The sequence below is a fragment of the Cornus florida genome, unplaced genomic scaffold, assembly GCF_030987335.1.
Source record: "Cornus florida cultivar Cherokee Brave unplaced genomic scaffold, ASM3098733v1 CherokeeBrave_3.0.0_Hap2_Chr11, whole genome shotgun sequence".
NCBI lineage: Eukaryota > Viridiplantae > Streptophyta > Magnoliopsida > Cornales > Cornaceae > Cornus > Cornus florida.
In genome coordinates this window covers 127,208,620-127,234,554 of record NW_026775581.1, presented here as the reverse complement: position 1 = coordinate 127,234,554, position 25,935 = coordinate 127,208,620, and the positions used below count along the sequence as shown (strand labels likewise).

Sequence of the window (25,935 nt, the reverse complement as noted above, 5' to 3'; positions counted from 1 at the left end):
TTCAAAAAACAGTTTTAAAAAATTCAGAAAATAATTTTCAAAAAACTGAATCAAGTATGAGTTTTCTGTTTTTAATTTTCTAAAACCCAAAAAACTGTTGTCAAAGTCAATCGTCTGTCTCATTCAGCTATTTATATTTGTTACGTTAGCATTTGAATCTGTATGTATGGAATCACAGAACTCTCTTTTTTGTCAACTGCACCGCTTACTTGCAACCGCATAAATATAGGTTGTTTCATTTATAAATATTTTTTGGAAGTTAAAAGTGTATAGTTACAAAACAAGCGATATACTCGGCCCAATGAACAGAGCCTGGTACGATTAAAGAGGGACCAAAACTAGATTAATGAGAAGTGCAAGGCACATTTAGGTAAATTCAGGTGCAAATTTAGCACAGCATGCGCAAGGAATAATCTATTTTTTTTTTAGCAAATCAAACGAACTCTCTTAGTAGAATAAAATACATTCATGTGCGCGCGCGCGAAGGTGTAAGAGCCTAAAGGGCATGTAATTTATGTAATGGACTCAGGAACTCATACTCATTATAACCATTCACAGCGGTAAAACTGTAAATAGAGAAAAAAGAAAAAATTCTATGTGACCATTTTCTTAAAAATTACAAAGACCTTTGACATATGGGGACAAGACACCTTCCAACTACAATCTGTCAGAGACATTTCAAGTTTAATGTAACCCACCCCAAAACCCCAAGCCAAATATACCAAGTTATTGACATGTTTTCATGCAATAATTTAACACCAATGAAGCTCAAAAGGGTTGTCAATCTCATATATGATGGACCCTGATGTTTACACCTCAAAACGGGAAAATTTCTCACAAAAATATAGTTTCCATAAGAATTAGGGGCAATATCCATTGAAGGATGTGCTGCACTTTGGAGAGTCGGAATTTTGATCATTTGTATACTAATTCATTGATCATTTCAATTTCTTACACTATATACTATCCTCAATAAATCAAGAGCATCCTGGCCAACTTCTATGCATAACATCCGTGTTTGCAATATTTCCATGAACAAATACTTTGGGCTCTCTGAGCTGCAGTAAATGAATAGACAAATGTTTTGCAGTAAATGAATAGACAAATGTTTTGCAGTAACTGTATTATGCAAATAACATTTTTGAGATAAAGCAAGACCACTTACCAGCAAAATGGGTGGAAAGCCATTGTGAAAACGAGCTCTAGAGAACTCGTTTATAGTAAATAAACACTTGAATCCATTCATTTTGGGGTACTCACTATCATACAAAGAAAAATATATATATTGGGAATCAATTCAAAAGAAGAAAGAAAAAAAAAAAATGAGATTAGAGATTCAAGATTTGCTGATACATTTCAGACTAGTATGTAAAAAAATAAAAGGAAAAGGTAATCGATCTCAAGTCTGCAAATTTTTATTAGTCTAGAATTGCAAATATGCGTTTGCAACAATAATCCATCTCTGTTATACTTTGGCACCTCCAATCCACTGAACAACCAATCGAGAGAGAGAGAGAGAGAACAAATGAAGGTCCATTACAAGTGTTGGTTCCGCCTATGTACGGAGCTGGAAGGGTTGCACCGGAAATAAACCTAACCTTAGACATTATTTGGCAGAAATTGTCCAGTTTTGAACTTGAACTCGTCTTTCAATACAACAATTAAAACTTTTTCCAATACACCAAGTATTGAACGACCCCTTACAAGATCACCCATATGTGACCCTTTTCTTACATGCACCTTATTCACTAACATAGCCCTGCTCTCCTTGTCATGTGCATTCAGCCTACTCTCCTCTCACTGTTTCCATTTGCACACTCTAGTGTGCTGACAGGGAGGGGGAATACCCATGTAGAAAAATGGAATCTTTGTAGTACAATTGAACATTTTTGCCCACACATACCTTCCTTTTTCATGTACAGGGATATTATTTGCTACACTCTAATTGCATCAGTGTACTACAGAGTTGGGACGACATCTTAAAAAATAAATACCTGAGATGGCCGTAGCTAAATTTTTTTCCATAAATCACATCTGTTTACGCATCATGTTCTGGCACACATTTTTAAGACAAAAAGATAAAATAGAATGATGACAAACTCACTTCAGAAGATAGGTGAAATTCCTTTGGCAAAATTCATCCAGATGCATGTCTTCTTCTTTAGAATACCTGCATTACAAAACAGTATAACCATGAACTGAAAAACAAGCACTGCAGATCATAAAAGAATTTGAAACTGTTGAATTCCTTCCTTATTAATGTGCTACATTCTGGAAGCTGTTGAATTGATGGTTGATGAAAAGACAGATCACAATAAGCTGTCACAGGGATGTAACCTGGCCCTCACAATGATTCCTTAAAGATGCGGCTGGTGAAGAAACTACACTTTTTTCTTTTTTGTTTTTAATTTTTAGAAAAGTAAAACATGAGGAGAAAGAGAGGAGAAAAAAGACATAAGAAAAACATATGTAGGTTTTGGTCAGCCTCATTTCTTATCTGACATTGAAAAAAAATTACAATCCAAGCCTTTTAGTTCCCATCCAAAATTAGAGAATTTCTATTTTCCGTTAGTTAAGAGTGACAGTGATGAATATTCCTTATCTGACCATGAAAAAAAATGCATTTCAGTTGATTAGTAACAACGCACATTGACAGTCACCTGTTTTCCTACATCCTTACTGCCATAGGCAAAATAGTTGATTGCTATTAAAAAGCGTCAAATACTTGAAATGAGTAAAATAATGATGTACAGTGTTTGAGATTGATACAACAAATTCTATATTGACATTCCACAGCAGTGATTACGTTCCTGCATAGAATATTGACTGGGTACTAACATAAACTTTCCAGGTAAATAATACTAAACTGTTGCAATCGTAGGTTGGTGCTCAAACCTTATATCAGCATCTAAAATGTTTAGTATAGGTGAGTTCTACAAAGTTCTATAACATGTAGTGTCCTTAAAAGTCTCACTTTATAGGTTACTAAATCATCGTGTCAAATACCAACGCTCATACCAACAGCAATGCAAGGTAGCTTTTGACCAGTTCTTAAGGAATGATTACTTTGAGTGAGTGATGACAGTTAAGTGTTCCGAAAGGAACATTATGACAACTGCTGCAACCTAAAGCATGCAAAGCAAACTCAATTTGAAGAATAAAGTGAAAGGAAGGAAGGAGAGAAGAAAAGAAGAAGGAAAATGAGACAAGGGACAAAAATTCTCTTCAATTGAAAGAATTCTTACTTAATATGCCAAGAGAATGGTGTTTTTTAAATATATCAACCATACACAGCTTGTCATAATTATATTGAGCCCCATTCCAATACTTTTACAGAATATATAAGTAGTTGGTTTCAAATTTTGTGCTCGTGACATGCTCAAATCTCATGGGATAAAGTACTAAGAGCAGTGCACATAACAACCAAGGGCATCTATTTTTTCACATGACTAGGAACTCCATTTTGTGAAGGAGATACCAAAACCATTTACCCTATAAAAGTAAAACCAACTTAATCAGCCATCAAATCTAAATAATATACGACTCTAAAAGTTACAAGAAACAGTCTTTCCTCAGAGCACACTTCAAAGATCAAAACACAACATACAACTCCCAAGTAAATCTAGGGACAAAGGGAATGCAAAAACAAGCCAACAACACCACCTGCAGAGGAAATGTTACAACATAAACTGTAAAATCTCTCAGTTTTTCTACTTATCAAAAAAAAAAATCTTTCAGTTTTTCCAACAAATCGTGTATAACGTCCAAGATAAATAAATATATCACCATGACTATTTACGACTTGGTACTTACACCCAAGGGACGATCCACTATTTTGATATAGATAAAACTGTCCTAAGAAACCAGTCACTGAAATAGATAAAGACCGTCATGGAATTTAAGAGACGATACAAATAAGTCGAATCAAGTATACCTCCATGGGAAATCATTTTCACAAAAGAGAGAAATTCCATTCATCGCTGAGAAGGAGTCTATGTGGACCCACTGTTCATTTGAATTGTTTGTGGCATAGCCTGCCAGAACAATCATATCAATTTTCACTGAATAATGCAATTCAAATACACTCACACAACCAGAATTGAATGCAAATGCAAACTAACAACTTAAACACAAAAATGATTTCTGTATCTGAATAGTTGGCTAATATTGAAAATGTAGATGATTCAAAAAACTATTCAAGATTGACAAATAGTTAGATGAATGTACACTGTCTCGGCTTCTTTTACGTACATACTGAATGGTAAAGCACGTCAATTGCTTTACAATATATTTGTTGTATAATAGTCTGTAAAATATTACTCCAAGACTCGCACCAACTTTCACAATACTTTCTATTTTTAGGTGACAAATATTATGGTTTGTTAGACGGCTCCGATTATCTTCTTTACATATCAGAAAGAATAAACAATATAAATATATATATATATATATATATATAGAGAGAGAGAGAGAGAGAGAGAGAGAGAAGTTAGCAGGACCCTTTCTTTTGAGTAGTTCACCTCTGGATATATTAAACCTTTCAACTTGTCTCACTAAGTATGTTTTAAGGTTCATTTAGTTATCTTATTAAAGCTTTACTTGGAGACAATGTTATACAGATTTTACATATAAAGCTCCTTATAACCACATGATTTTGAAATACCAATAACCTTTCAATTGTTTTTGCTCGCTCAAACCTAGCAACACACATATAAAGTTGTATTTGGTTTCAATCAGAGTAGTCAGCTTTGCAAACCTTAGAAGTAGCACTAGTGGGAGAATACCATTACCTTTTTATCTTAACCTTTTTTTTTTCCCCCTAGTTGGTACTCACACACCCCCCCTCCAAGGAATTGTTTGCAGCTAACACGAATCGATCCTGAGACCTGATGTTTCATGAGGCACCAGGGCCCAAGTCTTTTCCAACTAGGCCAACCCCTTGGTTTATTTATTTTTATCTTAATCTTTCCTCTCTCCATCTATTGCAATTCATTATTTGTAAATTATTTTTCATCTACTACTAATTCCTTAATTGCACATTTGTACCTCATTCAAGCTATGATAACAAAGGAGATCGTGCAATAGAAGGATCTTCTTCTAAGTATGTATCATGCCTTCAAATGTAATTCCATGGTCGAATGCATAGTTATTAAAGGTGCACTTAAGCAAGCAGGTCTTCGGAAAGGACAAAAAACACACATCAGCATTTAATACACAGAGAATGTCTACTTCGTGGCAATGAACACAATGGCTTATAAGATGCTTGTGTGTGTGTGTGAGAGAGAGAGAGAGAGAGCTCACCCATCCGATGCAAATCTTTTAGTGCATAACCACTAGGATAGTTCTCATATGATGCCATAAACATTATAACGGTGCACACTAGACTACAAAATGAACAATAAGCATCGACAGATGAAGTAATTCAAATTTCTAATGACGGAATGTGCATACTCATCCAACCTGACAATGAGCATTCCCAGCAGAGCAATATAAAGCGAGTTCCAGAATCTCTTTTTCCTATTTTGTAACTGTGAAAAGTTGAAATCAGAAATTAATAAAAGTTTTCTACAAGTCAAAATAGAGAAACTGCAAAATCCAATACCAGATTTCTTGAAAAATGAAAGGACATAATATTTGGGATAATTGAACATCAAGAAGCTACAATTACATTGAAAATTACAATACATATTTAACTTTCTAAATTTTCATCCAAGCAAGCCAGCAAAAGCGTTACATAAACACTTCTAGATGAAAGCCATATCCATTCAAAAAGTATCAAATCCAGATACAAAAAAATTTGGTGAAATCTCCTGGATTCTTCATTACAAGATTTGTTATAGATTCTAATAATACGAGATGGTTTTAAGACCATACTCAATGATAAAGAAAGCTGGAAGTCAACTAAATATCCATAACTCAGCAAAACCAATAGACAAATACTGAAACTGTGTACCAAGACAAGGATAGAACTAAAAAGGGAAAAAGGAAAAAATTTGTGAAAAGTTAAATGTGGCACCAATCTGGAACAAGAAGAGAGAAACTTGACTGAGATGGATGGTCCTTCAAGCTATCAGGACCTGAGGCCAACCCCAACCCCACCTCACCCATCAGCATCTGATTACTGTTTAAGGGCAGCTCGGATGATAGTCATGTGGAAGATAGATGACAAGACTAATTAGGAGTGATTAATTCAAGGCTTCAAGCCAAAGGTGCTAAGACCGACAATGAGGTCTTTGTGAAGTTGAGTAATAAATGTTTTACATGAGCACTTCACCACTAGGTGACATATCCATGTTAGAAATGACATGCAATGAATACGGATTTGTGTGTTAAACTGTTGAATCAATACATCAGCATCATGTGTGTCTAATAGAAGATTAAATATTCCTAAATAACTTAAGGTTCCCTCCTACCATAAGTATGAACGAATCTTGGAATTGAAATTGTTAAAACGGACATATCTTCACTCATTATCCCTTCACCAGAGTCTTCTACATTTGCTCAAACTCAGTAAAGCTAGCCTTCCACACCTCTTTCTGTTGGCTTTTCCATTCACTTCCTTTCATTTGTCGGCAAATAATCGACATTTTAATTCTTAATTTGCTCCCACCATTTTCCTCATCTAAACTCGCTCTAATAAATCTGCTATAAAATGGCATCCAGTCATCCTTCCGGCTTTCCCAACTCAAATTGGACAGCCAAGCAGAATAAATTGTTTGAGAACGCTCTTGCAATATATGATAAGGATACCCCTGACCGGTGGCACAACATAGCCAAGGCCGTTGGTGGAAAAAGTGTGGAGGAAGTAACGATGCAATATGAGATGCTTCTAAGCGACATCAAATGCATTGAGTCAGGCAAAGTCCCCCTTCCTAATTACAAGAGCAATGTGCGTAACAAGTAAGAGACAGTATCAGTAATGAAGAGCAGAGGTAACCTGCTAATGCCTCCTTTAAGTTTGAACTGGTAGGAAAGTTTTGGCAATTAACCAAAATGGATAATAGTCTATATCTTGTGTGAGGCTCATACTCATGTACCCCCATCCCCTGCATGTGTGATTAATCTATGGTATTCTTTTGCGAGTGGAACATTTTTTATGATAGTTCTGATGAGGGCTGATCGATATATAGCAGTAGAATGAACCACTTTTCAGAAGATTAAAAATTTCATGTTTGCAGAATTTAATTGTTCCATTAATATTGTAACAGTTCAAGCTGAAATGTGTGTGAAGCTCCTCTAAAGATCATAAATGATCCCTAGCAGAAAAGATCCGTACATTTTTCCTCTTAAGAAAAGATTTGGCATATTAAAAATTGAAAGCACCTTTTGTCTGAGATAATGTATGTTGAGTGAGATTCTTAAGATGACTCTCATACTAGGAAATTCTGAGCTCTATAGGTGGAGCATTCCATAAGTCAATTTAATCAGAAATCGGATTAGCTAGCTACGTTATATAAAATCCAATCAAGGATGTCACTAACATTCTCTAACAATCCAATTATGGGATCCTAAAGTTGCATTGAAATGTGGATTTAATTTGGATTAATGTGCCAAATTCATATCCACGCACAATTGATTCAAATTAAATAAAAACAAAGGTGTGATTTTTTTTGTTGTTGATAAGTTAGTTTGTGAGATATATAACTTCCAACATAGTTAACGTATTAAACACTTTAAACCATGGCAATACAGTGAACCACTTTCTATTCCATACATATGCAACCCAGAAAAAAGAAACGATCCAAAAGCCCATTTGAAGAGAGCAAATTAAACAATGAATCCAATCCATAATCTCGTAACCATATTGACCAAAACTATACTAATTCTTTTACACTGAAGTCAGTAATTCACAATTATGAATGTACAGAGCACCCTGTTCTTGTGTTTAATTACAAATACTGAAATCCATATATGCTACCACTAACTACTAAGATACCTCAGACTTGTTGATTGACGACTTGAAGCGACACAATGGCAGCCACTCTGCGATGCACTGGACATGGTAGATACGAGAGCATGCCATCCGAATGACTCGAGACCCAACGAGGATTTCATCCTTACATATAACACAGAGTACTTCCTCCTCCTCCTCACCATGATCATCAATGTCACCTTCAAATCTCACGGGCTCTACTGTCTCCTGAAAGTACTCCCTCATAGCTAGTTCCAACAATGACAATTCCAAATCTTGATCATGAGCTGTTTCCCTCACTATTCTTCCTATTTCCCCGTGGATCAAACCAAAGTCCGAAAATGATTTGGACAGTATCATCTGATTAACCTTCTGATGAAGTTGAAACCAACGTTCTACCTGCTCCTTTGCAAGGTTTATTGCTTCAAATTCAGCATGGGGTAAAATCAGTCTATTAACAATGTATATGTCCAATCTGAATAGCTTCTGACCGGAGTTGCAAAATCTATTGACCGTGCAACTAGCCACGTCCAAAACATGCAGGATTAGGTCGTTGGTGTTCTCCAACTCAGTTGGCTCACAGAGCATCTTCTCTAAAGGGAAGGGGATTTTCATGCCATGGATCATTGTGTAGAGCAAATCATAGGTGAAGTACTTGTATGGACGTCGTGATGAGATCTCTCCGATACCGTGTCGGGTGATGAGGCCTCTGGTTCTGCTTTGATAAGTCTGCTCCACACGGAAGTTGAATTCGACGTTGATGCAAGGCAGATACTTACCATCATCACCTCCGTTATTACCATAGCCGTTAACCCATACATAGAGCTTTTTTGTGGTGGCGGCCATAGCAGAGAAGAGGGCCGGAGATGGAGGAGAGAGATCAGGCGCAGATGGGGGAGAAAGATGATGCTCTATGGGCAGGAGTGCCCCTTGGATGCGAAGTATGGACCACAGTCAGATTTGAATTCTATTGGCGATTCGCCGTACAAAGAAGGCCTTTCCTGCTTGGGGTTGATGAGTGATCACTAAGAGGTAAGAATGAGTACAGCCAACTATACCTTCTCTTATAGGGTTGGTTTCTTGGAACTGGATCAGGCCAGTGCTCAATGAATGAATAAGTAAATGATTCGTCCCTTCTATTTGATGCGATGGATTCGACTTTCTATTTGTGACAAAGAAGTCATGCTCAGCAAGCGAATAAAAAGGAGTCAGGCGCAGATGGAGGAGAGAGGGTTAGGGAATTGAAGGCGGTTACTACTAATTTCGCAGAGAGGAGACAGATTAGGCGCAGATGAAGAAGAGAGAGAGAGGGAATTGAAGGCGGTTACTACTAATTTGGCAGAGAGGAGACAGATTAGGCGCAGATGGATAAGAGAGAGGGAATCGAAGGCGGTTAGTCTATAATTTTAGGAAATTAAAGTAAAAAGTTACCTTAATGGTATCTTGGTTTGGAAGTAAAAAAGCATAGGATAAAATAGGAAATCTCTTAATCCACTAATAATTTGTTTATTTATAAATTCCTCTTATATAGTTATTCTTTATTAATTTTTAATATTATACATATAAGTGGAGCTGATTACTATGATACCATTAATATTATGACATTACTCTCTACTTAAATAAAATTAATTCAATTTTTACTGTTTCATATCCTTAATCTTTTAGAATACTATCATTATAATCATTACTTGACATTAGAATTTGGAAAAATAAATCTAAATAAAAAAATTAATAAATTAATTGGAGTATCTCATATGCATGCTTATGAAATGTCAAATTAGTAACGTGTGCGTACTAATTCTCGTGGGAGTAAGATTCTAACTTAGGACATATCACTTGATCTAAAATTTTTGGACAAATTGTAAAATAAAAATCCTCCATTATTAGATAGTTGCGAAAAATTCTCTTATCAATATTTTTAGTAAAAAAACTCACCTCTATTATTTTCAGAGGTGTTTTTAACTAATGTCCATTTAAATGATTTCAAAAATTATCCTTTAATAGATTTTATTTTCAGAGGAAATATATATATATATATAGTTTGTGTCTACTAAGTGTGTTTTATGATTTTGGGGATTTAAGTGTATAGAGTTATATTGATAAGGAAACCATTTATTTCAGGCGTGAGAGAACATGAATACATCCAGAGGGAGAAAATGAATGAGAGATTTGAGGCATCAGAATTAGAATGAGTTGGTAACACGGTTAGCAAACGTATGTGTTTCTTGTGCCCCTAGGCTCAAATGATTATTGACACCTTTAAATTTTGATTGAACACACCACACCACTTCTCAAAAAATTGGCATCAACTCATATTAGGATTGGATTAACTGCCCAAATTGCATTTTAATAATATAAATTATTTTTACTCTGGTTTGAAAATTCTCATTATAAGTTGGGGATCAATTGAGCAGCATATTCTCAGCCGCAAAATAGAGATTTATGGAAGTAAATTTGAACTCCAAGGAACAATTAAAAGCCAATAGGTGCTTATTACCAATCAACAATTTTTTCATTATTTTCAAACTATTTTAACTTATTTTAGACTATGCTCTTCTCCGCCTTTATTCTTCCTAGCTATATAAACCCACAAGAGGACATGTATCAGCAACAAGACCAAACAGTACTCCATAAATGCCTGATTGATCGGAGAGGTGAAGAATCAGAAGCATCAGAAACTACTTCCCGCAAGCAAGCAGTGGGATGAGTACTCCATAAACCTCTACGTTGCAAACATCTTTTCTTCACCAAGTCTCTTCCAGGACGTGACACCTGAAACCAAGCAGTATTATGAAGAGAAACAATGGCAGCCAGCCAGGTCCATTGCCATTTGCCACCATTACCGTATCTGATATCTCCCATATAAGTAATCTACACAATCAAACTGGGTCAGGCAGACATCTGCATTTCATCGGAAATAGATGTATATATATATATATATCTTGGAGTATTTAATTTGACCTTTAGCACCTGTCCCGAGTGCTATATTGGTTCACCAACCGGATGGATATCATCATACAATCCAACATTTTCTCAAATAAGATGATTTAGGCCAATTAAAAAAAAAATTCCTTCAGATTTAAGGTTGATCTTATTCCAGCAGTGACCCAGTAAGTGGGTGGGAAATCAACACATTAACACCTCAATTAAATTTTGTTAGACTGGTGGAATTGAGCTACAATAAAATTAAAGTAAATTGTACTCAAAAGGTTAAAAAATACAGAATCATAAATATTTCAAATTAGCACCCATGCTAAAGCTGTGCAAAGGTAATTATAGACGTACCCTACCAGCTGTTGATTCTTTTGAGTCATCATCTTTGGTTGCATAACCCCATGCTGAGTTGAAGATGCTCTGGACCAGATAGCACTACTCAGAGAGGCATGACACATCAGTTGGACCGTAAAGTAGAGATGCAAACGAGTGACGTATCAGTTGAATCCAAAAGCCCTCTCCACGAGCAGGACATTTTATCTATTCCTTAGTTCAGTAACTACTTGAAGAAACATCCAGCAGATTTGAATGTTTCCAAGTACTTTACCTATTCCCCAATCATCTGATTGCATAGAGGCTCTACGGCACAGAAACCATGCAACAACAAGAAAAAGAATAGCTCGACATTGGTGGTATTCACAAGATGGCATGTCTGACCTCTTGTTGACTTGCTTATGCAGTATTACATTCAGCTAGCAATTCGATTGGAAGGTCATCACTCGGTTGCATGGTCGTGGTAAGAAGATGATCAATTTACAGTTGATTGGTAAGAAGACCATGCTAAGGTAGCCGTGCCAAGTGTAATAGCAGCAGAAACAGAACCCCACACCCACCTCTGCCTTTTCGTCCTTTGTTGCCTCAGATGCCGTGTCATCTCTATACAAAGTAAATAGCAGGAAAACATCAGAACTATTTATAGTAAACACAGAAAAGATGCACGCCACAGCCACACACACATCACTTCAACTCGACTCAAACTCAACCCAACTTTACATTAATTTGGTCAGCTTAGGTCCGATCTATTTATGTATATCTATATATATATATATATATGATACTATAAATTTAGGCAATTCACTCAACTCTAGGATCATCTATGGTAAGATAATCTCTCTCTCGGATTTCTCACAGCAATAAAAAAGCAAAAATAAGAAAGATGATGACTTCTCCACAAACCCTACTATTCCTCAATGGCTCAACCTATCTCTCAACCTTATCCATCGTCTCACCTATAATTGTTCCAATCACAGAGACTCATTTTCTTCCAATTCCATTGCCACAATCCATTCTCCAGAATCCTCGAAGCAAAACCTAGTGCTGATTCTGCAGACACATGCACACAAATCAATTTTAAACTCTCCAATCCTTGAATTTCAATTATGTTCCATTGTGACCAAAGGTTATAGCGGAAATAGTTTTCGGACATACGAAAATATCTAAACTCCGATCCTTATGCATTGAGATTGCCCTTTAAGAGGAAAGAATGGAAGAGAAAAGAAACAAAACTAGCATTGGGGTCCATGAAAACTGGCACCTCAAAAGTGGGGTAATTTAGATACAAGTACAACAATAAAAACCAAATATAAGTGGGGCTATGAATGAGGATCATATCTTCTGACCAAATCAATAAAGTTCTTAAGCTTTCTTGTCTCTTCTCTCTTCCGGAACAAGTTGAGTACATTGCATCCCCCAATAAACAAACTTGGACTAGATTGCGATCACCTCTTTTTCCCCTATTTTATTATCTTCTCTTCACTTAACAAACTTGGACTAGTTTGTTTTACTGTAATCTATCTTCCAGCAATTTTTTTTATTTTTATTTTTTATTTTTTATTTTTTTTTATATGTTCAGCAAAAGTCTAGGTGAATTCCATCAGGTAAGTTGTATAAAATAATTTATCAAAAATTAATGGATAAGTTATTTTTGTTAGGTTTTAATATTTTTTTTTCTTTGTACATATTTTACGACAACCAAACATCAAAATATATATATACATATATATATATATATATTTTTAAAAATATTTTACTTCAAAACAGAAGAGCCTAAAGAACATGCTATTGAAGTCAACAAACCATCTTAATTTTTTCTTCAAGAAATCTACATGCTCCAAATAAATAAAAAATAGAAGTAACATAAATGATATTCGTATTGCAAGCAGGGTTGGTTCCATAAACTTGACTACGTTTTAACAAAAGAATAAATTAGTCCATGAAGTACAAGCCGGGGAAGCAGTTGTAGGATAACAAAGACTGATGCGAGTCCATGGCTCCATCTCCATGCAAGCATAACTATCAGAGATTAGCCACCTAAGCCAGTAATTTTTTTTTTCCCGACAAATTAGGGGAGGGACTCGAACACGGGCACACCCAATCAGAGAACTAAGTGCCTTACCAACTAAGGGGGTAATGACCTCACTTTGGATAATCGAAGACCAAAAAATTTTGCCAAATAAAAAAGTGACGTGATCCACGTTGACGTAATGCCAAGGGAAAGGGAAAGAAGATACCTAAAACTAACACCAAAATAGTAAAGAAAATACAATACTGTGCGGTACCCAACACCGTGGCCTAAGAGCGATTCACAATGAATATTACAGTACCTGACTCCAGCTATTGAGAAGATCGATGACAAGCTTCTGCAATTTCCAACTTGATCACACTACCAAATAAGAAACATCATCACATAATCACTTAATGCACACTAAATCATGAGTTTCCAATTACACGATCATCTTCACTGCAATTTGTATCGAGTGCAATGGAAACACAGCATTATAATGCTCGAATTGGCCCTCCATATCCATAATGCTTCAGAAGTCCTTCATCTTGCCGCCAATTTTCTTTTACCTTCACTTCAACCTGTTCGATAAATGAGTTGCCTTGAACATGTCATTTCCAACTCAAAACTATTAAAACCGACCACTTGGAACAATTGGCAGCAAGAAATCAGCAGGCTTAAATCACTGTCACTGACAGTATGGTCTGCACTATTTAGTTGGGAACTTGGGATACCAGTAATTCTTAATTAAATATATTCGTGACAACCGCTCAGTGATAAAAAAAAAAAAAAACTTAAAATTTGTTGGTACCTCCAAAAAAACCTTCTTCTGCAAGAAATCTTCAATGTCAAGCTGAGCAGCTGTAGCCAGTAGTTTCAGACCTTTCCCATCCTGTAGAAATTCAGAACACACGTGATCACAGACACACACATATAATTTCAAACATGCCATTCCAGTTTCAAATAATATAGGAGGATTCTCAACATTTCAATATTTTGAACACTGTCACATCATTCAACAAATAGGTTAAGCATCTTGAAAGTGTTTTGGGATGTCACTATAATTTCAAACAAGACTGTCATCGATGTCTGATCAAATGTAAAACCTTTTCAAGGATTAGGATGAATTACACTGTAATTTCCAATACAAACTAAAGCTAAATATAAAACAAACGATGACAAAGGTAGACACTAATGAAAGAGATTTACAACATAAAGCATAGAAATTTGGAAGTTCAAGCAGTCACAAAGTTCCAAGTCTGGACTTTTTCTTTTTTAAAACCCAAGGAATAGTAGTCTTATAGATTCCATACAGGCCTAGTAATAATACTACATGCTACCATGCAGATAAAATAAGCATAGGCCAACAGAATATCTAGAATTATTGTAGACAGCCCATTCCTTGCACTACCATGTGACCAATCACAGCCTACCATGTGGTTTGTCACAAAAAAAGATACGGTCTCCCTGCCTAGAGACACAGGCCAAAGTATTGTGTCCCAAATGCCCAATTCAAACGTATTCTACTTCAAGAGGCTGTACCTTGCTCCTAGACAACTGCCAAGTGTGTGTGTGTATTAGATTTGATGACCTTAATTTGGTAACTGATTAGATGGATTTCAGGGAAAGCAGTGCAACTCTCACCTGACACAAGAATCTAGCCACTCCAGCTTCCCTAAGAGGATGGAGAATTCTCCATTATCCCCAGGATGATTTCCACATCATTGTTGATGCACAAACTACTTTGCAGTTTCAGAGTAACTCCACTATTGCTGACCCTACAAGTCCTGCATCGGCTCCCTTACAGGCCTTGCCATGGACAGCTCTGTAAGCCTAGTGATTGGCTCCAGACAGCAGTATATCTGAGCAGCCAACCACTTCCAATACCACACATCTGTGGAAGTCCTAATAAAGCACAATTGGCCTTGGTCCAAGAGGACTAAATCCTAGATACTTGGTAAGGAACCTTTTGACTCTTGGTAACTTCCTCTTTCATGAAATACACCTCCTCCTCAGTCCTCCCCTCTCCTTAAGCTGCTCAACTTCTTGTTAAAGCCAAGACAATCTCAACAATCTAATCCCACCAACAGGCCTGTGGCCTAGCGGTACAAGGCCCCTACTTCCCAAAGGAAGGTTAAGGGTTCGAACCTCAGTGGAGGTAGTGTGTGTGAGTACCAACTAGTAAAAAAAAAAAAAAAAAAAATCTAATCCCACCATTTCATGAGAACACACAAAGAAGCCAATTATTAATTCATATTAAAAAGTATCCCATTGAAGAAAGCTTTAACTTACCTTTCCGATGAGGATGATCTTCTGTGAGTTTTTCTCAACAATAATCTCAACTTGAATAAAATCTATTGCAGTTGGTCTAGTTTTGTAGTTGACAACGTTGACCTGTACAATTCAAAGATTGATCAACCACACTTCTTTGTTAGATATAAACTTCTGAAAAAATATAAACAGCACCAAGTGAAATTTTAAATAATAATAAGAAGCTTTAGGTTTTCAAAAAATTTAGGTATACCTGACAGGCATAAGGAACTTCGTCTCGGTATTGCATAAAGATTTTTTCTCTGATAATTTCAGCTACAAAAAATCTTTCTGGGTGCTCACTAGCAATATCCTGAGAACACAAGGAAAGCAATGGTAAGTTGTAATATGCAACAAACGATTTTTATATATCAAATTGTCAAGTCAAAAAAAGTAAAAAGAAAAGAAAATGTACAGTATATTCATCTTAAGATGAGAGACATGGATAGTCAGAAACAAGTAGGGAAATTAATTTATTCTAAATGATATTGGCTAGGTGATCAAAATTAAAGCCAAAACCCCATAAGTAAAAGCTTCAGTCATTGCCAAACCTACAACCGTTGAGATCTTTCACAACATATTCCTTGATGCATTTTTATGTTCTCAAAATTTATCCCAAAAAAATTGTAATGGACTAGAAGAAAATGTGGAAGGCATTTTGATCAACCCATTCCCTGCAAGGCTTGTCATGCATGTCCTATTTAATCTAGAAACTCCATATATAATGATTTCAAACAATTCTCAAAAAAAAATTTTAATACTACTGTCAATGAAGTATATACTGCACAACTTGTTTATTATAGGGGAAAGAAATGTCAGGTCACAGTTTTTTTTTAACATTTCTCTATGTGCTCTGTGAAACTTCTTAATATAACCATCAGGTGTCTTGGGTACCTTAATACAAGAGAGGAAGAAAAAGGAAAAACTGAGAGAGCATAATCCCTGTCAAGGGTTGCTCTAATCTCTCAATATCATTTCTAAACCAAACTGAAATTACAATTTTATCCCTCTACCTTATATCATTTCTCAACACTTTCACTCAGGCTGGAGTACAGTATCTATCATTCCCAGATTGTTACAAAACTCAGAACCCTTCTTTTCCCAAAAACTCAGACCTTTTACGTTATGACGACAAAAAAAGGGTCAAGAAGAAAGGAAAAATAGAGGAGGGGACAAAATGTGTTTGCCTAATTGGATATCTGCTCTTCTGTCATATCAAGTATCTATCCTGCCTGGAATAAGAGAAAGGAAACGGAAGGAGCAAAACCTGAGAGACACTCCATTTACATTATTACTATACCAATCTGAAAGTACAGTTTTACTCCTTTGTCATATATTATTTCTCAACACTGACTCAAACTGAGGGTGACTCGATTACAAATCGAAGTAGCCAATAGAAATTCCAGGGATAATCTAGGTCATCTATGAGCTTTACAAAGCAACATGTAGCCACTTCAATTTCACTTTTTATCTTGATTTAGCTTCCAAAGTAACATCTAATCAAACTAATTCGAGGACTTGTAAACGCCAGCATTTGAACAACTAATCTTAGATATATGCAAGTAATTTCACCAAAAATCCTGCCAGCTATCAACCTCATTCAACCCCTCTCAAGGCACACGGTCTTAAGAGTAAAATGAAAGATGCTTAACCATATCTGTTTTTAGGGCTCACAGGCACTAATTTGAAGCTAAACTTAAGACTACATCTATAAATTTTTGTATATTCATCAGATGGAAGAAGTTTAAGACTAACATAGTGTGCTTCTTTCAGTCATGAACAACCAATATAGAAATTGACATAGTTCTTATGCTACAAGTTCAAATTGCTTCCTTCCTTTTCTATCCCTCTTCTGAGTTTTCAATTTTTATTTTACTTTTCGTTTTCATCATGTACTTTTGAGGAGGCAATGTGCCTTGCATCATGGAATACAAACAACCAAAGGGTTCAAGTTGTTAATTTCCAACAGTTGGTAAATGGTTACACTGGAATTATGATAATTAGAAAAACATGCTTTTAAAAGATTACCAGTCTTCATCTTTCAAGGAGAAGGAAGACAACAAGAACAAAAGTGGACTCGTTATATACCTTCGGATAATAAGCTGGCCCAACTGGAAGTTTTGATAGTATCCAGTCCTTGACATCATCCACTCCATGACCATATTTAGCACTCACTGGTATGACCTCATCAACAACGGTGAATTTCTCGTACCACTGCAAGATATACAATGTCGAATTAGGATACAACTTAAGTACCCACCTTATGCCACCAGTGAAGAGTGACCATGGATTTCTGTTATGACGAGAACAGTATTTGGGACCTATAAATTAGAGATTATAAACATAACATTCCATATACCAGTTTTTTTTGTTTTTTTGTTTTGTTTTTGTTACATTAACAATGATACATCAAGCTACAAAAAAAAGTGTAGCTATTCAGGCTACACAATAATAGATACTGACAAGTTCTAACCTCAAGTTTCTTTGCCATTTCACCAGGTTTGATCAGGTCCCTCTTATTCAAAACCAGTAATTTCGGTACCTTATCTTTGAGGTTTCCCGCACCCTCTTCCAACACTTCATCAATCTAAAAGCAGACAAATATATTTAGGAAAGGGAGACAATGTTTTAAGAACAATTTTTCCAGATGAAGAAGCACCTTTTGGGGATCCTTACACGCATCAACAACCACCAAAACACAATCTGCATTAATGGCAGCGCTACGGACATTGTTCATCATCATAGAATCCAATTTGTGCAATTTCTTCTCAATAACTCCAGGTGTGTCATAAAGAATCATCTACAAGTAAATCACAGCTAAGACAAATTATTTTAAATAGCATGATGAGATATTTCTTGCATGGAAATCCACACAAAAACAAATTGTGGAAGTAAACAATGTTTGGGACATAAAATTCAAATCATAAATGGCAATGACACGTATGCAGTGGGATACAGCACGAGGAAAAATTATAAATTAAAGTCATATGGAAAAATACAGTCAGAACCTCTGAGAGGCAGCAGGGGGCTTTTCTGTGATACTTCTAATTTCTAAAAGAGTGACGTACTCGTATCATACTTACGGATATGTGTTCGATACTTTCTAAATGTATCTATAATTATAAATTTATTTTTTCTTTCTAAAACATATTGATGGGGAACATGATATGATTCAAATACATGAGTTGCACATGCTTCAACATTACTTTTGGAGAAGAGGGAAAGAGAAATAACATTAGGGATTTTAGTAATTTAGGGTTTTTATGCTTATTGTTACTTTTAATAATGTTTGAATTATGGTATTTTTATGTTTTAGGATTTGCTTAATAATTTGCCTATTTAAAGGCTTCTTTGTAATTTGAGAACTCAGTTTTGGAACATTATTGGATTATTGCTTTCTCTGAGTTCTCTCTGTGTTCTTTTACTTCTCCCATTTATGTTCCTGCTTTTCTCATCTATTCCGTCTATCCTGCCTATCTATTCACTCTGCTCTCAGCCCCCTTCGTCTGTTTTTTCATCCCCTTCTTCTAGTTTATCTCTTCTTCTATTTTCTCATCCCTTTATTTCTATCTGGTTCCTACTTGTCCTTCATCACATATCCAATACTTCTCAGATATTTTGATAACTTCTTACTTATAAAGAAAAAACATATTCAATATTTCTCAGATATTTGATAACGTATCAGATAATTTTCAGATACTTTACAATACATATTTAACAAGTTTTGCACATTAAACTGTAACTTTTCAAGAATAATATCATAGTATAAATTATAATTGTGAAGAAAAGTTCAAAACATCTTCAAAAAAGAAGTATGGTTGAGAATTTGAGATGTATATCATGACTAATTTAGTCCAAATTTTTATCCACGCAACATAACTCTCAACTCCTATCTTGTTGGTCATAGTATTTTATAAAGAATTGTTAATAACAATATATATTACATAATAAATTACTATTTAAATTTATCCATCGACACTTATATATATATATATATATATTGATTTTTATACATATTTGCATCTATAATATATATATATGTCATGCCCTTGTCATATCTATATCCAATTTTTTAAGAAATTGTCATATTGTTGTGTTTGTATTTTGTCGTATCCGTATCCCATGTCCGTGCTTATAGGGGCCTTTCATAAACAGCAAAACTCAATACACGGGTCAAGCTGTAAATAGTGAGACAGTCAGGGAAAAAGTGAACCTGCCTAAAGGTTTCCAAAGCACAAATGTTTCACTCCTTGCAAACCAAAATAAGACAGCCACGAGAAAACAAAAATATACTCTTGGTCTATGTTGTGGAACATGTGTTCAAAAGCATGAAACATGTACCAAATCTATCAGATACGAAAATTTCTTTTTATTTCTTTCCTTGGTTTTCTTTTATGAGACTAACATAATAAAAAGAGTACAACCATATAAGATTTAGGATTACTTAGTAAATTATAAGTTTTTCTGGACATTAGCCATAGTAGAGGTCTGCAAGTCAAAGTTTAAGTCAGGTTATGCTGTTGAGTCTTTATAAGCAGACTTTATACGAGGTTTTTCTGGTCAAACTGTTCAGTATCTGAATATGCAGTTCATGTCATGTTAAGAGTTAGATTACTTGAGAGTTTGTATATAGCTTTAAAATGCTTTAAATTCAATTGGGCTCAGCTCAGAGAAACTCAGGGACTGTGTGATGCAATTCTAACCCAAAGTATGATGCCTAGAAAATCTAGTTGTGATTTGCCTATCCTTCTACTCTACTTATTCTCTTAAATTTTCTGCACTTTAAAGCCATTAAGACCCTAATTTGTTAAATTTATTATTTGATGAGCACTAACCCTTTCCCCATTTCACCATTCAAACTTAAAACCCTAAAAACAGCCCCTAGTTACTGAATACAGTACAAAACCCCACTATAAAAAACAGAACTTTGCCTTTCCTTCTTAGAACACCAAGACAATAAACATTTCTCACATTATATACAGATGCTAAAAAACAAAAACCCAATAGCCTGAAGCGCAAGAGAATCAATTATAATCTGCCCTAAAGAAGCTTCTACAATGCTGTCCTTAGTGTCCTATATCAATTTTGGTAGAAGAGCTAGTACGAGTTTTATCCATGCTTGTCCCAAATTGGGTGCTCTACCAATCTGTTTCTACAATAACATTATTCGAGGCCCACCCTTCCATCATCTTCAACCCTTCAAAGGCCAATGGCTGTCTAAGCACATTTTCACGCACATCCCAGTATTAAAGGAAGAGTCCATACCACATTCCCCGTATTCAATTGTGATATGCTCCAAGCAATAAACCTTTCTTTCCAGAACCTTTCACGTCCCTCTGATCAACTGGCTTCAACGTATTCCATTGCCAACCTAATGACAGTCTCTCTTGACTTAAAAAACATCATCAAATTTTGCTCAAATATGGCTTCATTGATCCAATTGCTCATTTTCCAAGATTCCAAGGCAAAATAGTTGATCATTTGATGTCCCTCATTCCCCCTGTAGGTCCACAAGGGTGATCTGAGTGGTTCCTGACCAATTGAGTCCACCTTAATGGTTGCTTCAGATGTTACTGCTTAGTTTTTCTACCAAAGAGAATTAAGTATGTGCAATATAAGTAAAATCAGGCATGATCACATCAAACATAGAAATTTTCAAACCTGATACTCTGGGCCAGAACATATACCAAGGATTCGATGCCTCATAGTTTGAGGTTTATCTGTAACAATTGAGAGCTTTTGTCCTATCATTTGGTTTGATAGTGTACTCTTTCCAACATTTGGCTTCCCAAGTACAGCCACATATCCTACATTTGCCACAAGAAATTAAAGGTTACTTCAGATATATAGAGAAGTTATAGCAAAAGTCATCAACAACAAGATGGGAAAGAATGCTGCCCCATCTTAATTTTACTGCCTTGTTAAGTAGGGATCTCATTTCACTTCTTTTTTTCCCTCCTCTTTCTATTTTCCTGCACTTATTTTTAGCCCTTGAATATAGCTTATGGTTTCAAAAATGAGCACACAACAGCTAAGCAATATTATGCAGAACGTAAGAAATACAAGCATCATATCAAAACTTTTCTGCACTGAGGCACTTTAAAATACAAGTTTATAAAAACCAGTACCAGCAAAAATATAAGATATACAGATACCCCTTCCCACAAGAATATATTCCATTTTTCCAAGGCTATAAATGTCAAAAAAATTAACTTCTATTCTGATTTTTTGTGTATTCCTCTGCTAGATTCTTACAAAGATTAGTTTGAGAGAATCCACTGACTAATGCCCTTCTTAAGTATGGCAACAATTTCCTTTTGACAAGGTAAGAATGCCAGCTTTAGTAATCCCAATGCAAAAAAATTATACAGATATGGAACATAAGAATCTCCTCCTTGTTCTTATTCTATGGGTAAATGAATTTAAGAATATTAATACTAACACTATATTAAACTAGACAAGATCAAATCCTTTGATGGAAATTCAAATGGTGATTTATCGGAAATCTTTTTAATATTAGGTTGTTCATGGTAAGCAATTGCAAACAGATCTCTAGGGAAGTTTTCAAGGCTGCTAGATCAATTCATAAAGATGGCTGATCATGTTGGCTCTGGTATTGGTTTCAAGAGCCAATGAGCTGATGGTGTACCCCCTCTCTCTCTGTGGAAAAAAACCTTGGTGATTTCCACAGTAAAGTTGTAAATGGCATCATGATCATTGTAGCTAAAAGGGAGGGAAGTGGGGGCTTTCTAAAGTCTTATAGGATAGTCGGGCAGAACAGCTAGGGCAGTTCTTGAAGAAAATAGCCTCTATGTAGTCACTAATGAATATTGAGGAGTATAAAGAAAATCTAGTCCTTATTAGGTGTGGGGAATTTGACAGCAAGAGTTCTGTCTCTTTCTTTTTGGTAGGAAAAACACACACCCACTCTCAACCTTCAGTCAAGGAAGAGGTGAAACTACGTCGATTACACCATTACACCATTACTCGGATCAGTTTTTCTGCCATATGAAACAAATCCGAAAGCTGTAATAATTAGTTAGGAGAAAATTTAGTTGAGGGAACTTAATTCACATGAATTACTGTTTGAATTAAAATGTCTTAATTAATTAGAGAATTGGACAGTAACTTGCTAGTTGGTCACATGCCAGAACTATACTGCGTTTTCTTGCAAGAAATCTTAGGCCTATTTGGTTTGTAATTCAAAAAACAGTTTTAAAAAATTCAGAAAATAATTTTCAAAAAACTGAATCAAGTATGAGTTTTCTGTTTTTAATTTTCTAAAACCCAAAAAACTGTTGTCAAAGTCAATCGTCTGTCTCATTCAGCTATTTATATTTGTTACGTTAGCATTTGAATCTGTATGTATGGAATCACAGAACTCTCTTTTTTGTCAACTGCACCGCTTACTTGCAACCGCATAAATATAGGTTGTTTCATTTATAAATATTTTTTGGAAGTTAAAAGTGTATAGTTACAAAACAAGCGATATACTCGGCCCAATGAACAGAGCCTGGTACGATTAAAGAGGGACCAAAACTAGATTAATGAGAAGTGCAAGGCACATTTAGGTAAATTCAGGTGCAAATTTAGCACAGCATGCGCAAGGAATAATCTATTTTTTTTTTAGCAAATCAAACGAACTCTCTTAGTAGAATAAAATACATTCATGTGCGCGCGCGCGAAGGTGTAAGAGCCTAAAGGGCATGTAATTTATGTAATGGACTCAGGAACTCATACTCATTATAACCATTCACAGCGGTAAAACTGTAAATAGAGAAAAAAGAAAAAATTCTATGTGACCATTTTCTTAAAAATTACAAAGACCTTTGACATATGGGGACAAGACACCTTCCAACTACAATCTGTCAGAGACATTTCAAGTTTAATGTAACCCACCCCAAAACCCCAAGCCAAATATACCAAGTTATTGACATGTTTTCATGCAATAATTTAACACCAATGAAGCTCAAAAGGGTTGTCAATCTCATATATGATGGACCCTGATGTTTACACCTCAAAACGGGAAAATTTCTCACAAAAATATAGTTTCCATAAGAATTAGGGGCAATATCCATTGAAGGATGTGCTGCACTTTGGAGAGTCGGAATTTTGATCATTTGTATACTAATTCATTGATCATTTCAATTTCTTACACTATATACTATCCTCAATAAATCAAGAGCATCCTGGCCAACTTCTATGCATAACATCCGTGTTTGCAATATTTCCATGAACAAATACTTTGGGCTCTCTGAGCTGCAGTAAATGAATAGACAAATGTTTTGCAGTAAATGAATAGACAAATGTTTTGCAGTAACTGTATTATGCAAATAACATTTTTGAGATAAAGCAAGACCACTTACCAGCAAAATGGGTGGAAAGCCATTGTGAAAACGAGCTCTAGAGAACTCGTTTATAGTAAATAAACACTTGAATCCATTCATTTTGGGGTACTCACTATCATACAAAGAAAAATATATATATTGGGAATCAATTCAAAAGAAGAAAGAAAAAAAAAAAATGAGATTAGAGATTCAAGATTTGCTGATACATTTCAGACTAGTATGTAAAAAAATAAAAGGAAAAGGTAATCGATCTCAAGTCTGCAAATTTTTATTAGTCTAGAATTGCAAATATGCGTTTGCAACAATAATCCATCTCTGTTATACTTTGGCACCTCCAATCCACTGAACAACCAATCGAGAGAGAGAGAGAGAGAACAAATGAAGGTCCATTACAAGTGTTGGTTCCGCCTATGTACGGAGCTGGAAGGGTTGCACCGGAAATAAACCTAACCTTAGACATTATTTGGCAGAAATTGTCCAGTTTTGAACTTGAACTCGTCTTTCAATACAACAATTAAAACTTTTTCCAATACACCAAGTATTGAACGACCCCTTACAAGATCACCCATATGTGACCCTTTTCTTACATGCACCTTATTCACTAACATAGCCCTGCTCTCCTTGTCATGTGCATTCAGCCTACTCTCCTCTCACTGTTTCCATTTGCACACTCTAGTGTGCTGACAGGGAGGGGGAATACCCATGTAGAAAAATGGAATCTTTGTAGTACAATTGAACATTTTTGCCCACACATACCTTCCTTTTTCATGTACAGGGATATTATTTGCTACACTCTAATTGCATCAGTGTACTACAGAGTTGGGACGACATCTTAAAAAATAAATACCTGAGATGGCCGTAGCTAAATTTTTTTCCATAAATCACATCTGTTTACGCATCATGTTCTGGCACACATTTTTAAGACAAAAAGATAAAATAGAATGATGACAAACTCACTTCAGAAGATAGGTGAAATTCCTTTGGCAAAATTCATCCAGATGCATGTCTTCTTCTTCAGAATACCTGCATTACAAAACAGTATAACCATGAACTGAAAAACAAGCACTGCAGATCATAAAAGAATTTGAAACTGTTGAATTCCTTCCTTATTAATGTGCTACATTCTGGAAGCTGTTGAATTGATGGTTGATGAAAAGACAGATCACAATAAGCTGTCACAGGGATGTAACCTGGCCCTCACAATGATTCCTTAAAGATGCGGCTGGTGAAGAAACTACACTTTTTTCTTTTTTGTTTTTAATTTTTAGAAAAGTAAAACATGAGGAGAAAGAGAGGAGAAAAAAGACATAAGAAAAACATATGTAGGTTTTGGTCAGCCTCATTTCTTATCTGACATTGAAAAAAAATTACAATCCAAGCCTTTTAGTTCCCATCCAAAATTAGAGAATTTCTATTTTCCGTTAGTTAAGAGTGACAGTGATGAATATTCCTTATCTGACCATGAAAAAAAATGCATTTCAGTTGATTAGTAACAACGCACATTGACAGTCACCTGTTTTCCTACATCCTTACTGCCATAGGCAAAATAGTTGATTGCTATTAAAAAGCGTCAAATACTTGAAATGAGTAAAATAATGATGTACAGTGTTTGAGATTGATACAACAAATTCTATATTGACATTCCACAGCAGTGATTACGTTCCTGCATAGAATATTGACTGGGTACTAACATAAACTTTCCAGGTAAATAATACTAAACTGTTGCAATCGTAGGTTGGTGCTCAAACCTTATATCAGCATCTAAAATGTTTAGTATAGGTGAGTTCTACAAAGTTCTATAACATGTAGTGTCCTTAAAAGTCTCACTTTATAGGTTACTAAATCATCGTGTCAAATACCAACGCTCATACCAACAGCAATGCAAGGTAGCTTTTGACCAGTTCTTAAGGAATGATTACTTTGAGTGAGTGATGACAGTTAAGTGTTCCGAAAGGAACATTATGACAACTGCTGCAACCTAAAGCATGCAAAGCAAACTCAATTTGAAGAATAAAGTGAAAGGAAGGAAGGAGAGAAGAAAAGAAGAAGGAAAATGAGACAAGGGACAAAAATTCTCTTCAATTGAAAGA

The 25,935-nt window shown here is 35.4% G+C and overlaps 3 protein-coding genes across 3 annotated transcripts; 1 reads left to right on the top strand and 2 right to left on the bottom strand.

Annotated features, from left to right (window-relative positions):
• Nucleotides 1–3,725: 3,725 nt before the first annotated feature.
• Nucleotides 3,726–9,276, bottom strand: LOC132287199 (uncharacterized). Its single transcript, XM_059789733.1, has 3 exons — nt 7,937–9,276; nt 5,461–5,528; nt 3,726–4,034 (listed from the first exon to the last, which is right to left on the bottom strand). Exons 1-3 carry the CDS (start codon nt 8,101–8,103, stop codon nt 3,925–3,927), a joined length of 345 nt encoding a protein of 114 aa, XP_059645716.1. The 5' UTR covers nt 8,104–9,276; the 3' UTR covers nt 3,726–3,924.
• On the top strand, nt 6,653–6,904 carry LOC132285701 (protein RADIALIS-like 3). Its single transcript, XM_059787889.1, has one exon. The coding sequence runs from the start codon at nt 6,653–6,655 to the stop codon at nt 6,902–6,904; it is 252 nt and encodes an 83-aa protein (XP_059643872.1).
• Nucleotides 9,277–12,709: 3,433 nt separating the features above from the next.
• Nucleotides 12,710–24,414, bottom strand: LOC132282091 (GTPase ERA-like, chloroplastic). Its single transcript, XM_059783718.1, has 10 exons — nt 24,304–24,414; nt 23,864–23,900; nt 21,159–21,304; nt 18,157–18,297; nt 17,971–18,084; nt 17,586–17,711; nt 15,712–15,810; nt 15,480–15,581; nt 13,999–14,079; nt 12,710–13,768 (listed from the first exon to the last, which is right to left on the bottom strand). Exons 1-10 carry the CDS (start codon nt 24,412–24,414, stop codon nt 13,682–13,684), a joined length of 1,044 nt encoding a protein of 347 aa, XP_059639701.1. The 3' UTR covers nt 12,710–13,681.
• Between the last annotated feature and the right edge of the window lie 1,521 nt (nt 24,415–25,935).

Coding starts and splice junctions, on each gene's coding strand:
- LOC132287199 (XM_059789733.1), bottom strand. CDS start 8,103: ATGATCATGGTGAGGAGGAGGAGGAAGTACTCTGTGTTATATGTAAGG. Junction 5,529..7,936: donor CGTCAATCAACAAGTCTGAG/GTATCTTAGTAG, acceptor AACTTTTCACAG/TTACAAAATAGGAAAAAGAG. Junction 4,035..5,460: donor CTGGGAATGCTCATTGTCAG/GTTGGATGAGTA, acceptor TTGTTCTGGCAG/GCTATGCCACAAACAATTCA.
- LOC132282091 (XM_059783718.1), bottom strand. CDS start 24,414: ATGGGTGATCTTGTAAGGGGTCGTTCAATACTTGGTGTATTGGAAAAA. Junction 21,305..23,863: donor GCTTTCCACCCATTTTGCTG/GTAAGTGGTCTT, acceptor TGGCAAATGTAG/GATATGTGGCTGTACTTGGG. Junction 15,811..17,585: donor GGCCAGCTTATTATCCGAAG/GTATATAACGAG, acceptor TTGTGTTCTCAG/GATATTGCTAGTGAGCACCC.
- LOC132285701 (XM_059787889.1), top strand. CDS start 6,653: ATGGCATCCAGTCATCCTTCCGGCTTTCCCAACTCAAATTGGACAGCC.